Here is a 17,901-nt window from a genome sequence, read left to right on the forward strand (position 1 = left end):
AAAAGAATTGGTGATAAGCAGCATCCCTGTCTTACACCTCTACCTATCTCAACGCTGTTGGTGTCTCCTGAGTCCAGGCTCACAGTAAAATACATTAGACCAGTGGTCCCCAACGCGGTGCCCGCAGGCCCCATGGTGCCTGTCAAGCCTTTTCTTGGGTGCCCGCGTTGTTACGGAAAGAGGTTATACTGAATAATGAAGGCCGTTCAACCAAGAACATTATGAAATCAAAGTGCAGGTCTCGACTTACTGACGCCAATTTTGACGATTGTTTGCAAGCAGCAACATCATCCTACACTCCCAAATTTGAAAAACTGGCCAATGAAATCCAGCGCCAAACATCACACTAACTTCCCACTTGAGTAATAATAATTGTACTTATAAAAGTATGTATTTTTGATTGCACAGTTTCTTGTATCATTAAACGTCGTGTTGTCTTGTGTATTATTTGGCGTCCATATCTTATTTGTCCAGAGAAAAGAAAATTTGGCTTTGTTAATTGGTTGGTGCCCGCCACGATCTCATAAACTCTCAAATGTGCCCGTAGGCACAAAAAGGTTGGGGACCGCTGAGTTATACCTACGTGTTACTATGTTGTATAATGCTGAAACCCTTTCATATCTAAATTCATGAAGTGTTTTTGTTACTAAAATTTATCATTCTAATTAGGAGTTAAGTCATGATTTTGGATATCTAGAAACTGTATCTGTAGGGGTGCCCACGTACTACGCGATTCTATCAATTGAAATGGATTTGAGAGCTCTTGTATTCTTTCACATTATAAAATGAGGTGAGATGCAGAGTTGAAGTTCTCGGACGGTGTTATCACATTGGAATATATGTGTGTTCTCAGCGATTCAGTGGTTTGCCTCTCCATGAGCGCAACTCGGCTTCTGTTTCCGCACCAAAAACACCTGCACCAAACGTTGATAATGAATCGACAGCGGCAACGGTGGCCGAAATGTTTGATGACAATGAACATGAACAGAGACGAAATTCTGAGAGATTTTCTCGAGCTGTTACGCCCCGAGGACGGAGAAATATGGCTCGGAGACGAAAGATCGTTCACAAAACTGCCAAAACTGCACCTGAGGATATGGATGGAGGAGGGTCCTCAAAGGTGAGTTATGTGAATGTAAACAAGTCCTTCCAAGGTGTTGCTGGGTTCGTAATTTAAAGTAGGCCAGCGCCACTACATTCTGTATCTTTTCTAAGCAGCTTTTCAATAATTATCTTATAATTTCACGCTATACTGTATAGTCTGAGGTACTGACAGTGTTGGTAACCAAACCGCAAATAAATAGAATCCTTTCCAATTATTATTCAGTAATCGCCCCCAACATTCAGTGCTTTATAAGTATCATCGTATAAACCCAGAACATGACGTCAATCAATCCAAGACGTTACTGCCATCTCTAAGCTGTATGTTTCATGGCGTCTGAAATTATTAATAATCAGATGCTCCTATTCACTACTGTGCGTGAAATATTACTGACTGCTGTTACGTGTTCCAGGAAGGGTCATGCCGATTTATTGTCAGAGGAATTAATCTGGAGGTGCTACACGAGCTCCATGTTAAATATTAATTTTAAAATGTTTTGCGTTAGCAAGTATACATTTCATATTTTCGAAGGCTTTATGGCAACAGATGTTTTTTAATCTGCTTGTAGGAAAATGAGGACCAAGAAGAAAATACTGTCACCACTCGAATTCCTCATGCGTCCATCTTAGTCAGTAGCAATGGCGCGTCTGATGACGATTCCAGCCAGGATGCTAATTCAAGTTCTGCACATTCATTTCTCCAGCTACACCCTCAGGTAAGCGTGACACACAAATATGTTTGGACGTTGGTTCAGGGAGATGAATTATTTTACCCGGCAGGTATTTGAACCTGAGTCTCTGAGTAAGTTGTTCAATAATTAATTATACTCCCTATGAATTTTTATCAAATGTTTGTGATTCATTGTCCCGTGATATAGCTGGGCGGTCTGAGGCGTCATGCTTCGGACCGGTGACACAGAATGCGCGCTGGTTCGAGTCTCGGGGAAAGAAATTTCTCACGAGCTTTCGACCAGTGTATGGGACCGGTGCCAACCCAGCATCGTGAGGAAATTGGGGAGCTACAATGAGTAGCGTAATCCGGTCATGAAAACTAGCAATGGCTGGGGGTTCGTCGTGCTGACCACATGTCACCCTATATCTGGTTGGATGATCGTTCACCTCTGCTTAGGCATGTGAACGTGAGGCAAGCAGCCAGCTAGTCGGCTTTGGCTGTTTCATAGCTCTTTCCTGTCTCGTAGTAAGACGATGTTGAAATAACTGTGATTTTTCAGGAACGTGGTCGATCTCCTTCTCCTTCTCCGAGCCCTTGTACGCCACCTTTGGATCTTGCAACTCTCCATCAGCAAGTGGACTGCAATGAACCACTGACGAGCTTCAGCAATTGGAGTTTTGCTCACAGACAACCTGTAAGGAGACATTAATTCTTGATGAAAGTAAAAAAGCATCAGGCAACAGATGTAATATCATATGGGAAATAAATTATGTAATTTTTTTAAACAATCGAGTTTAGTCGCTCCGATGTTTTTAATATATTTTTTAATTCAGTCATTAGTGGTCCATCACTTCACATGGAAATCAAAATTAATTAGACACTTAATATTCACGAATTAAGATGCTCCGGGCTACATTTATAAAACTGGATCGGATGAGTACTTTCTATCGCGTGAAAATAAATATTTTGATTAAGTTATAAATGGAATCGAAGCGACAGCATATTCGTTTGACTAATGTTGGTGGTGGCAAGTTTCCGAAAATTGTCAAGATCGTTTTCTGATGCTTTTAGGTTTAGATTTTAGTAACCAGTGGAATTATTGGTGTATGAATGATATTAAATTATGATGATAATTTTATATAAGGAAACTGTTTCTGAGAATATAAATTGGATTCATCTGTCTCTATATATAGTCGTCTGGTATGCTTATCAGATAATGTGTTCAGTAGCGGCAGCGAATGAATATCCTGAATAGAAAACATGTATCGTCTGCATCAGGAAGGATAGGATTACATTTCCACCTTAAATAAGAATGACAAATTAAAATGGGCACTCACTTATTTTGTTATAACATTCATGTTACACTAGACAACAAATTTTAATGAGTTAAATATATCGGAAATGAAACTAATCAATTCTTATGTGTTTTCGTCCGCTAAATTCGACAATAAAAAAAGCTTAGTTTGCGTTTTGAAGATATTTTGTAATTTGTGAAATATCACCAATAAATTTGTCCGTATGATATGCAAATGTTTAAAAATTTTCACCTACCTTATAGACATTGTCGTTTGGCCTTTTTTCTGTATTTTAACTCAGGGGCATCTCTTACCACCGACCAGCAGTAATCAGCTATCATTGATGCGCTTCGTTTCCCCAGATAACACCTTTTAAGAGTAGAAATATCTTGGTGAAATCGTTCGCCACGTTCATCACTAACCGATCCAAGATTATGAGGGAAAAAAAGCCAAGTGAGAGTGGAGGAAATGCATTTTAAGAGACACATTGCACCCCATTTTACTGTTTGCTTTCAACAATTTGTCTGCTAATTCCCTATAGTTTGGCGCCCTGTTGTTTCCAAAAAATTCCTAACAACGGACTTGAAGGATTCCCATGCAATTTTCTCCTTTCCCATCAAAATGTCATATGGGGGAGAAGGGGCCAATTTTAGTGCACTTCAAAACCAATGTTCAGATAACTGTAAAATATGACGAACACAAACAGTATGAACCTTCCCTTATTTAGAATATTCTGTATCCCACAAAATTAGAATTTACGTAAACAATAACCTTTCTTTCACTGCACTGAACTGTACATGTGTTAGTAATGTTGCTGCCTGTTGCGGGAATATTTTTCTCTGTATTAAATATTAGTTGCCTGTATGAATATACTTCAGCACGACTTAACAGACGGAACATAAAAAGACGAAACAGACTCGTGGGTAGCAGTTTTATTGAAAACACACTCTTAAGCTGAGATCACACGCTAGCGAAACTGATGAGACTTTGGCAGCCAGCAGGATTGTGCAGCGGAAACATGGGCCATTACAAGAAGTGTATTTCTCCTGTGAAGCAGATATTTTGACGTATAATAAACCTGACATTGAAGATTTCTGTCTTCTGGGTTGTTGCGCTGTGTAGTCTGGTCGATGTTAACCGTTTCAGAGGTCATACTGCCTCCGTCACCATATTCATCGCCCTGATGATGAAGCCAGTATGACCTCTGAAATGTTGGTAAACATTGACCAGACTACACAGCGCAACAACCCAGAAGACAGAAATCTTCATACTCACCTCTGTGAAAACCTCAAATCTTACAAACCTGACATTGCATTCATTAACGGCAAACAAAACCAATGTGTTTTTACTGTTTGTTGCAACATTCTGCTCTTGGATGGTAGTATGTCGGTATTGTTTTACCAGCCTTCTTATATTTTATTTAGAAGAAGAAAGGCTCCCCCCCCCCAATTAGGTATCTTATTACTGGCTTGGAGCAGGTTAAATATGTGACAGATTTTCAGTGTAATTTTTCTTGAAACAATGTATAGTATGTTTTATTTCTTCTTCTTCTATGGCTCTCCGGTCCGTATTCGGTCCATGGCCTCCTCAATTCTCCTCTTCCATTCGGTCCTCTGTTAGGTCCGTCTGTCCGAGGCTTCGATTGAGGTTTCGAAACATCTTCCTTTTTACGGCGCAATGTTGTTAGTCTTGCGACCAACCCCCAACCTGGAGGACCAGGGTACCTATCTTAGTCTGACCTCTCCCCCTCGACCAATCTAGCTAGGGAGGCCCTACCAGTAGCTCTTGGGGTCAAGCCCCACCACCACGACAAGGTACTATTAAGTGAGGGTATATTTTATTTGTGTTGAGTAGTTTCTTTTTATATCGTGTTTACAGGAAGAAGAACCGGCAAGCAGTCAAGTAATGCTTTCCCCACGAAACTCCATGATTCTTACCAGACGGGTTTACTTGGATCCCAGCGTACCGCCTTCACCACCAAATGAGCATAATGTTTCAGTCCCAAGAAAGTCTGGAGTGTCTGGCCAATTGGACAGTGAGAGCAGACTCAAGACACTCTCGAAGCAAATCAATAGGTATATGGAAATATAATTGTTATTACTGTACACATGGTTTTCTGAGAATTTATTTATCTAGACGAGTGACAGCCAAATCTGCTGTAGTTGAAACTCCTGTCGTGGTTTGCCGATGCTGCTTTACGGTGATGGCTGCTGGGGTAACTTGGTTGGACTTCATTTTATGGGTTACTGTTATGAAACCATCGGAGTCCACAGACCTGGAATTTCTTACGTTGCAGACCAGCTGACAAATGTCCCTGTAGGATTAACTCCTAACTTAACAGAAGTTGCAACAGTTGACATAGCTCTGTGTGTTGGAATGTTGGTAACGGCAGCTGAAGTCAGTGACCTGCAATGTGCTGAATTGGATGTCTGTACCAACGAAATAGGTACAGTGGCACTAATCTTGGATATAGAAGATTTTAGAAATTCATGATCTTTCCCGAGTTCTTGTACCTCTTCAGAAAGCTTTTGACAAGATTTCTTGTATTAACCCAGTTAAGCCCCACAGTCGGCACTGAGTGACTAAGGGTCTTCGGGCTCGGCAGAATGATTTCCATTTCTGCTCAGATGTCTAAACGGATCGCATGCTATGAGTAGGAGTGTTCTCGTCTTGTGAGCAGAGAAGAGCCTTTACACAATCAGCACACTTAACCCTTTGCCGCGGAGATTTAAAGTCCGAGCTTGGGGTAATACATTCTTAGTGTCCCTTTAAATTTTGCTCTAAAATGTTCTATTTATCATAACTTTGGAACTATATGAGATATAATTAAAAAATTTTCACTGAAATCCTCTTAAAAGATGGTTTTATTATCTTACCTTATAAGATGAACGCCCTGTGTGTGAGCAGTGTAAGGATGTGGGTCAGAAGTTGAGCTTTGTGTATTTCACCGCCACCAACATTGTCACTCTCATTATCACTATCTCCAGTTGTCACCAACTGTGTATAATTAATGTCTATTATTGCACTGTCGGTGTCCGAACTATACTCACAGTCATTTTTATCCAAAACTTCTAGAAGTGCACGTCTTTCTGCTTCTGTAAGTACGCGACTAGACGAAGAGACATCCATGATGAGCATGAGAAGGTCAGGATATTATTTTTAGATTCCCAGGTAGAACTCAATGGAATGTGGCGGTGTTGCCATATGTCCACATACAGTTATCTTTTCAGAACAAAGCAGTGCAAACTGCATTCCGCTGGCGTTATTTGTTAAAAAGTTATGGGCTACAAAAATTAAGCTTGCAGCCGACGTACACTGTACCGATATCCACTAGGGGGTATTTATGCCTCATGAATTTTCACGTCGGTCCCACATAATTGATCATCTACCTCCCATTCAGATAAAAGAGATGGGGTTTAACGTGCGGACTGGAGTTACGTTAGATTCCTCCAAGACGGAAGTGAACCTCAGGGTTGAATAAAAGATGATATTTGGGACATAAAAAATAGGTACTGTTACCCGGTGTCCTACGTGAGCGATTAAATGCGAGCGGTGCGAGTTGCGAGGATAAAGCGGAAATATCAAACTGGCTGTTTGTGTGGCGCTGTCCTAGGTTCCAGCGAAGCGGTCAGGAGAGGGAAGTGGCCAAAGTCCGAGATCAAATATTTTGGTATTTTCGCGCGAGTCGCTGTGCTGGCCAGTAAGGCGCATGTGCAAGAAAGCCCTGACCGTGCCAGTACACGGAAGGCGCATGCGTAGGAAGGCCGTGTGCTTCTATTGCGATCTCTCACGTAGGACACAACAAGTGATTCCCCGCTTTATATGACACCCCATGCTGCTTATGCAGCTCACTTGTTATCGCTTACGTAGGACATTGCCTTATACTCATCTTTGAATACGGGACGGAATATCGAAACACAAAGTCGTCGGTAGTGAATAAATTTCTGCTTTCCGTAGAAAGCATTATTACGAACTGCAGCAGGCCTTGCTGGCTGCCGTCATGTCAGCATGCTGCACAAACACCTGTACACCTGACACGCTTACTCACTCCCCGTCTAACGAATTACAGGGCACTGGTAAAACGTCCACTCGCTACTATAACTATCCTTCCTCACTACTTCTACCTTCTCTGTTCTTGCAGAAAGTTATATCCCGAACTAGAGTCAGTGGGGAACAAGGATCACCTCAGGGTTGACGTGGTAATTTTTATGTATATCAATAAATACAGGAACAACAAATTTAAGAAACCGAATAATTTTACTTTTGAAATTAAAGAAAATCTTATACACTATTTCCCTAACTGGTACAAAAGTTTGGTTTACTGGCTGAAAGCCCGCTGTCGACTATGTCCACTCGAGTAATGCCATGTGTTTTGACCTGCATACCAGATCCCTTGCTGGCGAGGGAACCACCACATATGGCTTGCTAGCGGGGGGGGGGGGGGGGGGGGGGGGGGTCCCCTTTACCACTGATCTTCTGGCCAGTTCAAATTTCAAGTCAAACAGTTACAGGGGTTCTGGACTGGTATACTACGGCGGCTCAACCAATAACAGTGTTAACAAATTTGGTCACTTTTACAGGAGGCACAGAAACACTTAAATAGGAAATTTAATTATCTTGTGTGATGTATGTGGCTCTTTAAATACTGTATACCATAAGGCAAATACTATCTACTGTTTTGTATTTAAAGAGTTGATATTATTTTACGGGAATAATTACAGTTAATTACTTTAAAACGAACTGCTTTATAACGCTGTTATTTTAACCATTATTTGCAGTTTAAAGAAGAAGCTTAAGCATTATGAAGAACAGTTTGAACGAGAATATGGTTATCGACCTTCTCATGCCGATAAAATGGGAAATAAGGGCATTGAAAAGATGTATGCAGACCTGAACAAGTTGCGCAAGGAAGTCAAGTGTAAGTGCGGTGATTTGTTTTAAAGCAGGCTTTTATTTGTTGAATAAATCTTCCTCAGAACTTTCTGACCAGAGGGAGGGCCAATATAATGAGTACATCAGGGCGTGCGTGTGTGTAATTAAGTAGTTTTTCAGATTCAGTCAAATTTTGTTAAGTGGGAGCGTTTCCCATGTCACTCTACACACATTTCTAAAGACATGATCTGTAAGATGTGTGTTGAGACTGCATTTGTTAATAAGATAATAAAATAATTTCTTTTTGTTCCAAATTTTGTAATTTTAATCTTTTTTTTTTTAGTTATTTTAATTAGTTGACTGGCAGGATGATTATAAATGAGAGATGCGCAAACATGGCTTATTTTAATGCTTTTCCTCTTGATTTAAAATGTTAGTCTGTAGTGCTGTCAACCCAGATTTTCCTGGGTATTCCAAATTTTGAAAATGAAACATTTGCGACCCCCATGCTCATAGGAACATTTTTCTTATTTTTGATCCTGGAACACACACACAAAGTTTGTACACATACTGTAATGTGGGGCGGTATTGCGACCCTGATTGTCAACCCTGATTTATTCACGTCAAATTAAATCAGTTACAGAGGTCTGCACATACAGTCAACTCTCTATGCCACATCAACAGTCTTCGAGAGTCTGTTCCCTGTACACACACACACATACTCTCACACTGTCCTTCGAGTCTATCTGGTCCCTCGAGCTCGCTCTTCACACTCTTCGCTTACACATCGGCCTGTAGCACCCCACTGGACACACGCTGGCTCCTCGGCCGCCACGGTCCACGTACCCGGTGCTCGCTCACGCAGCCGACCTGTCCTTACCCAGCGCCACACCAGACCTCTCGTTGGCTCCACTCACTCGACTCCACCACACACTTCTGTTACGCCCGATTCACAGCTCTGTTCTTTCCACACTCTCTCAACACAATCGGCTTTTATACAAATAGAACAATGTCTATAAACAGACATAACAATGCCAGACACAACAATGTCTATAAACGAGTACAAAAATGCCAAACGCAAGACGTCACAATACTTCTGACTCTGTATATGAGAGACATGGTACTTGGTTTTTTGTGTCTTGTAATGTGCTGTGTCTCATGAAAATTTGGAATTAATCTATGTGTGTTGTAAGTCTTTAGATTTTGACAGCTGCATTTAAATTTTGTCTTTCTCAGATCTTAAAGAAGATCCACATTGTGTGATAGTGGAAAGTTCAACCAAGCCGCTTGAATTAGTGATTGAAGGCAGCGCTGCCGTAAATGGTGGCGTAAACAGCAACAGTGACAAGACGCCCAGTATGGAAGAGAAGTTGCAGGAAGTTGAAAAGGTGAAAATATCTTTAATGTGGCTGCAGTATTAATGTTATTAAATCAATTGAAATATTTCCACATATCCGTTATAATTATTGGCAGGATGTGACCAAGTAATGATGTTGAAGTCACAGCCATGTACTTTGAAAACCAAACAATCTGTTGCGTGACCTCCGGTTTATTTCATTATTCAGCAGCAGGAAAAAAGAAACGGCATGCTTCAGTGTCATGGAAAAATGGTTTGGTCGACTTATGCTGAAAACACAAGTGGATGCTCCAGGATTGTAAAGATTAAACTTATTAAATTGCAACCACACGTAAGACTCTTAGACAATTACAAACCTTGCATTGATCCTTAAAATTAATGATGAGCTGATATGGAACTGAAAGGTTAACACCACGACCAGTTCTGTTTTGCAGTCCTGATGCATAAACCGAGCTTAATGAGCCTTAATGACACCTAGTAAACTGATATGGACAAAATAATTATGGTTAACCATAACAGCAATGGAGCTATGCTGGCGGTAGCATAGCTACTGGTAGGGCCTCCCTAGCCAGATTGGTCGAGGGGGAGAGGTCAGACCAAGACAGGTACCCTGGTCCTCCAGGTTGGGGTTGGTCGCAAGGCTAACAACTTTGCACCGTAAAAAGGAAGATGTTTCGAAACCTCAACCTCGGACAGACGGACCTAACAGAAGGACCGAATGGAAGAGGAGAATTGAGGAGGCCGTGGACCGAATACGGACTGGAGAGCCATAGAAGAAGATAACAGCAATGGAAACCTTATGAGGGAGGAAATGGTGTGGTGCAAGGAGGGATTGACAGTTGACAGTGTGCTACTTCTTACTTCCTGCTACAGGAAAATGGAAAAGTCCGAGGTCAGGCGTCTTACTTAACTCGGTGGCCCGACACGGCTCACACCATGAATTTTGCCAGATGTACAGCTGATCTTGTATGTTCCTACTTCCAGCACTTTGTGTTACCCAAATTGAATCCCTGAACGTAATGTGTATTCAGCATTTGTACACAAAAGTATTCAAGAAAAGTTTCTGTAAATACAGTACTTTAGAAAAGTGCTGTATAAATGTTGAATTTTATGTTAATCTTTTCATGTTATATTTAATACAGCATTTGTCAGAGAAGCGATTACTGGCTGGGAGGTTTGAAAGATTAGAAGAGCTTACCAGGGAACAGCTTTTAGATGAGAAAGTTGCAGTCCAGAAAGCTCTGCTGTATCTGGAAGGCATTTTTGGTCGTCCCGTCACAAGAGGAGACAGGGATCTGGTGCGACCCTTGTATGACAGATACAGAGCACTGAAGCGCCTTGTAATCCGTTCAGGACCGGTAAGTAAATGTCTCATTATTTTACACTAGTTTAAGAAGAGTGTTCCATTTGTCTAACAATTCCATAAAGATTTACAGTGTAAATGATGACTTTCATCTTTAGGTGATTCATTGTCATTGTACTGACAAATGTCAACATTCCAGAATGCATCGTTTGCATAATTTATGTCGTGTTAAGAGGTGGGTGTGGGGTTAGTGTAACCCGCTATACTACCATCTGAAATAAAGTGTTTACATTGTTCATGCAGTATTATCTGCATGCACGTGTGAATATGGAGTGAATAGTGCCACAAATATTGTTTTGTGGTGTGTGAACGCCAGCTTTGCCGGGTAGTTGCATAAACCAAGCCACAAGAAGCGGATCCAAAATCACTACTACGGAGCACAGAAGACACGGAAACTGAAGTTGACATTAACCGTCGAATGCCACACCACATCTGTGCGTGTGACAGCCAACGAAGTCCGAGGAAGAGACCGAAAGAAAGAGACAGTGTATGCACTGATTTCTGCTATCATCAGAATAGTATTGATTCTTTGTCAGACTCACTCAAGAAAAAACCATAGTTCACCCACATAGACTCTTTGCACCCTGTCTTACTCCCTTAAGATTTTAGCCAATGAAGAAACCCCATCATTTGCTCGGATGATTGACGTGTTGCCAATAACTTCACTTCAAATAATGTACTAGGAGCAGTAAGTTCATGTTGTCTGCATGGCAAAATGGCACTGCCTCACTTAATGGTACCTGCACCTTGTCATGGTGGTGAGGCTTGAGTACCTCAGTGACCCCAAGAGCTACTGGTAGGGCCTCCCTAGCCAGATTGGTCGAGGGGGAGAGGTCAGACTAAGACAGGTACCCTGGTCCTCCAGGTTGGGGGTTGGTCGCAAGGCTAACAACCTTGTGCCGTAAAAAGGAAGATGTTTCGAAACCTCGATCAAAGCCTCAGACAGACGGACCTGACAGAGGACCGAATGGAAGAGGAGAATTGAGGAGGCCATGAACCGCATACGGACCGGAGAGCCATAGAAGAAGAAGAAATGGCACTGGGGATAGTTCCAGATTTGGTGGCCTCACGTCATGCGAGGAGGACATTTCTTTTCTCGTAATGCTTGTGTTTACGTGTGCTGAGACTGGTGGTTGGACCTGAAGCGACTGATGTTACGAGAAAGCGTGCAGTTGGCTCATAACTCTGTGTTTTAATACAGGTCATGACAGTGACATTTCGGGAAATTTCCTTGTTTCATTGTGTACCGTCTCATCTGTGTAGTGAATGGAATTTATTTTTATTTTGGTTGATGCTGTGTAAGTTAAAAGTGTTTAAGTCTTAATTATGGCATTGAAATTGAAGTGTTTAGATGTGTATACAAAGCTTTGAGTAGTTTGTGTGGATTTATGGCCCATCAAACAGTGAAATTGAAGACTGTGTGGATTTTTCACTCTTTCAAAGAACAGTGACAATCAGCATTTATGTGTGACGGAAGGCCAGTTATTCTAAATGTGATGTTTGGAACCAGCTTGTGATGTGACTTATGTACATTTATACGCTGTGCACAGTGAGTTATGGGAAACACGCATGTAGGGTTAGTGAATGTGCGGTATTTGGCGGATGGGACTTTCCTCATACTTGGTTGGTTGTAAGTTACATGTGGCTATACAAATATGAGAATATTTTAACCGTGGGTTCGAATCCCACTCAAGCCATGGATGTTTGTTCGCGTTTTTCTGTTTTGTGCTGTCCTGTGCACAGGTAGAGGCCTTGCGTCGGGCCGATCCCTCGTCCAGGGAGTCTTACCAAAATGTCTATACATGAAAGCCAACGAAAAGTTGGGACCCGCAGCGCTTAGGCACTTGAAGAACGGGTCGTTCCTAGTATCCCTGGTATTGGGATTAGTTAATATTTTAATTGCATTATAAGGGTAGGCAGATGTCTATAATTTACAGATTAGTCTCAGTTCCACTAGTAGCACTAATGTTTCTTTTCAGTCAAAGCTGAAAGACAGTTTGTCAGAGCTGGCGACCATTTTGGAACATGAGACAATGGATTTTACTAGCTCTCCACCATCCCTCTCAGTACAAGAAGAAACACCAGAAGCATTGGCCGTTGCTGATAATGCTGACGTGCCAACAGAATTTCATCAAACATCCGAATCATCAGATTCTCTCTGGGAAAATCTGCACTCCTTGCCACTGTAAGTATTTATGACATAGATAAGAAGCGGCTCATTGGTTCCTTGCCTAATGCTCTTAGAGATCGTCTGTTGTGAACCCTCGTATCAGATACAGACCCTATGTAACTCTAGAATTCATTTCTGAGAGGTGGGGGCACCAGGAGGTTCGATTCTGTTGCCCCCCCAGTGATAGGGTGTTTATGGAAAGGAGGCCCACTGTTTAATGTGGACTCTGAACAATGACTGGGGGCACTTCATTTTGCTACCTCAAACACAGTATGAGCGGTACTGTATTTAAAATTGATGTGTTAAAGGTTAAATAAATGTTTCATTACTGTAGCTGTAATTTTGCAAAAGTAAACAAAATTTTGGATTGTTTAAATCTAGAATTTGTGTTAACAGTGACTTGTGTGTATACTCGTACATCATCTATTTTTCTCAGTCATAACAGATTGAATAATTTATTTCTAGGTCTGAATTGCTGAATCAGCAGAGAACAACGCGTGAAGAGAAGAAACGACTTCGGCGCTCGCTTCGAGAGTATGAAGAAGACTTTCAGCGTCGAACAGGAAAGAAACTTCAGCGAGAAGATCGCGTCCCCATGGAGAATATGTACGTTGCCTACAAGCAGGCCAAAGCAAAGCTACGTCTGTTGGAAGCTCTGGTTACAAAACAGACTTAAATTGAAGAATAGTAAGCTGAAACGTTGGTTTTCGAAGATCGTGTCAGTCAGAAGTCGGATTTAGTACTTTCATGACGTAACTTCATAGAACTAGCTGAAATAATGATGATAATTGCATAAGAGGCTGATATTGGTGTGAAGAAAATTATTAGATGATAATGATTTCATGTTGCACATCTTTTTTAACTGGTTCACAAGACAAAGGCTTCACAGAGTATTTTGAGATTAACTTTGAATACTATCGTTTTTCCTATTTAATGAATGTGTTTGTTGTTGTAAGATACTTACTGGAAACTTTGGAGTTATAAGCGTACATAGAATATAATTTTTACGTGTGTGGCAGTTGGTGCAGATGGTATTCTCGGTTACTGAAAACTACAGATAAGGCGAAGGTGTGTGTTCTGGTCTCGCCTGCTAATTCGACGTGTAAAAGAAAGGCAAATTAAATGTTATATTGTGAAATATTATAAACTGCATTGAATAGATATTTATTTGGTATATCAAATAGGATAAAGAATTCTAAAAGATTTATATTAAATACTTTTAGAATTCTCAAGTTACTGAGTTTTGAGTATTCAACAGCAGCAGGGATTGATACATGGCACGATAAAGATTGCTGCTGTGGTGGAGCATCCAAAGCTAAAGAAAAGTAGAGCATCGTACGTCCTGCGTAAGGTACGCAACTGTAAAGTCGATGAACACTATATTTGATGTCTGTGTCTTGCCAGATACAATGCATTCTCACACCAGTAGATTTATGACTTCAATATGGATTAAGCAGTAATCATTGACATCTTTTGCACTTGCTTCCACATTATATTATTTATACTGTCCAGTGAAGTATATTGTTGAACATAGTATTTACTGTGAAGTGGAGATGTTTAATAGGATTTCAAGTGTAACAGATGCATTAACTTCAATAAAATCTGTGTTTTTCTTAACTTCATGCAACATTACAATAAAAGAAATGTGAAAGAATAATATTTAAATAAAACTATTATTCTTTAAAGTTGCTGATGCTATGACAGCAATACTTTAACCCACGAGCGTTGGGAAATACTGAGAAGTGAGGTTATCACATTGTTGAAAATGTTGATGGTCGTCGGTGTTGTGATTTGCAGTCTTGTAGACGGCACACAACAAATGGAAAGTAATGCTAATACAGGGAAATTATCTTCCAGAGTTGTTTGACTCTCGTTTGTCAGGTGACGAGCAATGAATTTGCAAGCATATATTACAGTGGCCAGCATTAGTTAAAGAAGACATATTAAAGTATGTTTTTAAACAAAGTGCATGTACTAGACTAATTAGAAATTGAGTCTGTCAATTTTGTTGCGCTCTCCATATTTTAATTAGATGCATTGTCTCGATTGTTACGAATACAACTCGGTGTACTGCCATATGCTTGAATTATTTTGCGGAGTAGAATCTGTAGTGGTGAAAGATGCATGTTTTAGAATGTAGGGTTCATGAGCAGACCAAAGATACAGCTGCTGACCTGAGAAAGATAGAACGTAAATTTGTATGAACTTTCATCACGGGAACTGAGAAGTCTAACTTTGTATAGATTCTGAAATTTATTAGTCAGAATATTAACATACTGACCTGTAGCTATTATCATCATGTAAATGTCTACTTAAAGTAGAGCCATGCGACATGGTCTAAATGACACATAGAGGCAGATATTACTTTCTATTTGCATTTTTCAAAAAAAATATAATGGAACTGTATGGTAACTGCAGTTGCAGTACGATTAATGGAATAATGTGGCTTTGATATCAGGCGTTATGCAACAGAAACTTGTCGTAAAGAGTAATAAATCTCGGTTGGTTATAATATAATGAGTGAAGTACAGTAACTGCACACAATATACACTGATGATTTCTGCATTGCAGCTCATTTATATTTTACTCTAAGAGCAAACTTCAATATCCCAGGTAATGAAATTAAAGATAAATTATGAACCTGATCGTACAATAGTCTCTTGCTTTCCAGGACAACGCTAGTGTATGATCTACATTGTTTAGGGAGACAGGGTTAGATCTGGTCAGTGCAGTGATTTTGACCTTTTAAGAAATCTTGTAACATCTAGGCAGAAGTCACACTAATGATGAAGCTTGTTCTAAACAAGTTATATTTATATATCAAAAACACCAATTTATATATGCTGGGCAAAGATTAAAAAAGTGTTAATATTTAATGTGCATGGTTGAAGCGTAAGATATGTTAGAATGAGGTTGAAAGGTATGTTGCATTAAGAAATTAAGTTTTTGGTGTATGATTTCAGTTTTCACACTTACGAAATAGAGACTGAATAATATAAGACATGCTACAGTACAATGAATAATCATTAAGTATATATAATGTATAATTTAAGTGTTGGAATAATTATTAAATAATAATAATAAATATTATTGATGTAGGAAATTAATTGCATGTGTTACAATTAAAGTTCTCTTAAAGTAAAGCTTTCCCACTATACGCCATGCAGGCGCCTGGGGAGGGATGAGCTATAGCTACAAATTAAAGTTTTCTTAATATATTTAATTCTAAGTCTGACTATATTCAGTTTGTTACTGGTTCGTGGAATGTGCAACAGATATGTTTATTGCTTACTCTTGTAGCCCCTGTCTGTCGTTCACAAAATTGTGTGCTGCATAGACTGCGACAACATTCTGTAAATGTTCGGTAAAGTGAGAAATTTTTATGATAATATGGAAGACTGATCTTAATTAATTTCATAAGTTTGTATATTAGTTAACACAAACACCACTTACTAATTTGATATTTATTTACCAATTTATAAGAAGTCCAAATGAAATGAAAATGTTTTTTGAACAAAGGACATGATTTTAATTTGTGAATGGAATGGTGTTTGCATCGTAAAAGAGTTACAGTGGAACCTCGATATATAACTCAGGTTTCAGGGATCGGCTTTATATATGAAATATGTAAAACATATGTAATTGTATTGGGGAACACGATCAGAGCCGCGGTATATGGAGGTTCCACTGTGCTTAAATTGTTGTAACTTAAATTTCCACAGCCAGTATCTGAGCTTTCAAGTTTGAGTCATGTTATTTGTTGAAACCCTTCCATTTTAGCAACTGCGCTGTTTGCCATCATGTCTGTAACATTTCGACAAATATGACTCCAGCATGAAACGTGATCTTTTACATTAAATTGTTATATATGTTTATTAAAACACCATTCACCATGTTGCTTTGCACAGTATATTAATTAAATATAATAAAAATTCATTTTAATGTGTAATTTATCAAGTACATTTAGCTTTATTTTGCATGCATAAGTTCTGCAAACCTGTGATTACATTGATACTGCAGATGGGTACAGTCGATGGCATCACTATGTGATTTCACAGAGAAAGAAGGAAATTTTGGAAACAGAACCAGTTTAAATGTCTGTCAAATCATAACAGTGTGACAGGAGTAGCAGAATATTGACTTTTCCACTTGTAGTTGCTTGTTCTTCATTGTTTGGAAATACAGACTATACCCATGAAACAGCTGACTTGATCTTAAATGAAATTAGGTATCTGAAGTTTTGCAGAATACTTTGAAAGCTACAGTATCAGTGTGTCACATAAATTCTATAAAGATAATAGTAAAATATTGTGTATTCAGTGTATCTGCATGAAAGCTATACAGTGGTTGCAAGAGGCTAGGTAAATATATATATATATATATACATAAAATTCTGGTCATATTTCATTATAGTATGAAACTTTTTTGCTTTAATTAGTTAATAGATTGAAACAGTTATATGTGGAATGTTATATGTTCAGCGTAAGTTTGTTGTAAATGTACTTAATTTTGTCAGTTATTTTATAGGGATGAAATTTAATTAAAGAGATTTGGTTTCTGTTGATATTGGTCTAAAAATTCTTTTCATCACCAAATATAAATTCCTCTGACCTCAGGATTGGCAAATTTAAAGTTGGCAAACTTACATTGGCTGTTAATGCTACTTTCTGAAGTGGTCAGAATTGATTAAAGCAGACTTGTGCTAACAGAAACTCTTGAACTTTCTTTGCCATCTCGCAATTAGTAGTATTTCTTATCTGTTACACATAAATGTTTTATATAATGAACTACATTGTATGGACCCATTTAATAAGTCAGTCCACCATCACTTTCCTCCATCTTTGGTGTTTGTATTATTTAAGTCAGTAAAGACCTGTTCTACATGTTAACTTTCACAAGCTTCGGGAAGTTTCTTAACAAAGGACACAGCTGTAAAACCCTTATTATTCAGTTTTTAAATTTATGAAATTGTCATTCACACTCCTGCTGGTACTCTCAAAGCAGCCTATTTTAACTCCTGTATGACAAGGACATAGCAAATGTAGTGACATCTATCAACCATAGTCAAAA

The 17,901-nt window shown here is 39.4% G+C and overlaps 1 protein-coding gene across 4 annotated transcripts in view; it reads left to right on the forward strand.

Annotated features, from left to right (window-relative positions):
- Positions 1-17,395, forward strand: part of LOC110828943 (protein FAM13A) — a 132,575-nt gene extending 115,180 nt beyond the window's left edge. For all 4 annotated transcript variants that reach the window (XM_087347442.1, XM_087347440.1, XM_087347439.1 and 1 more), the window contains exons 8-16: positions 854-1,120; positions 1,671-1,817; positions 2,334-2,468; positions 4,948-5,144; positions 7,848-7,987; positions 9,178-9,329; positions 10,441-10,656; positions 12,641-12,846; positions 13,297-17,395. In XM_087347442.1, coding sequence (XP_087203568.1) covers positions 854-1,120; positions 1,671-1,817; positions 2,334-2,468; positions 4,948-5,144; positions 7,848-7,987; positions 9,178-9,329; positions 10,441-10,656; positions 12,641-12,846; positions 13,297-13,507 — 1,671 coding nt within the window. In that variant the 3' untranslated portion in view covers positions 13,508-17,395. The remainder of the gene's footprint in view (positions 1-853; positions 1,121-1,670; positions 1,818-2,333; positions 2,469-4,947; positions 5,145-7,847; positions 7,988-9,177; positions 9,330-10,440; positions 10,657-12,640; positions 12,847-13,296) is intronic.
- The last annotated feature ends 506 nt before the right edge of the window (positions 17,396-17,901 follow it).

Source organism: Zootermopsis nevadensis, unplaced genomic scaffold (genome assembly GCF_977971745.1).
Source record: "Zootermopsis nevadensis isolate Lab colony 2312 unplaced genomic scaffold, Znev_1.0 Znev_ptg000011l, whole genome shotgun sequence".
NCBI classification, from domain to species: Eukaryota; Metazoa; Arthropoda; class Insecta; order Blattodea; family Termopsidae; genus Zootermopsis; species Zootermopsis nevadensis.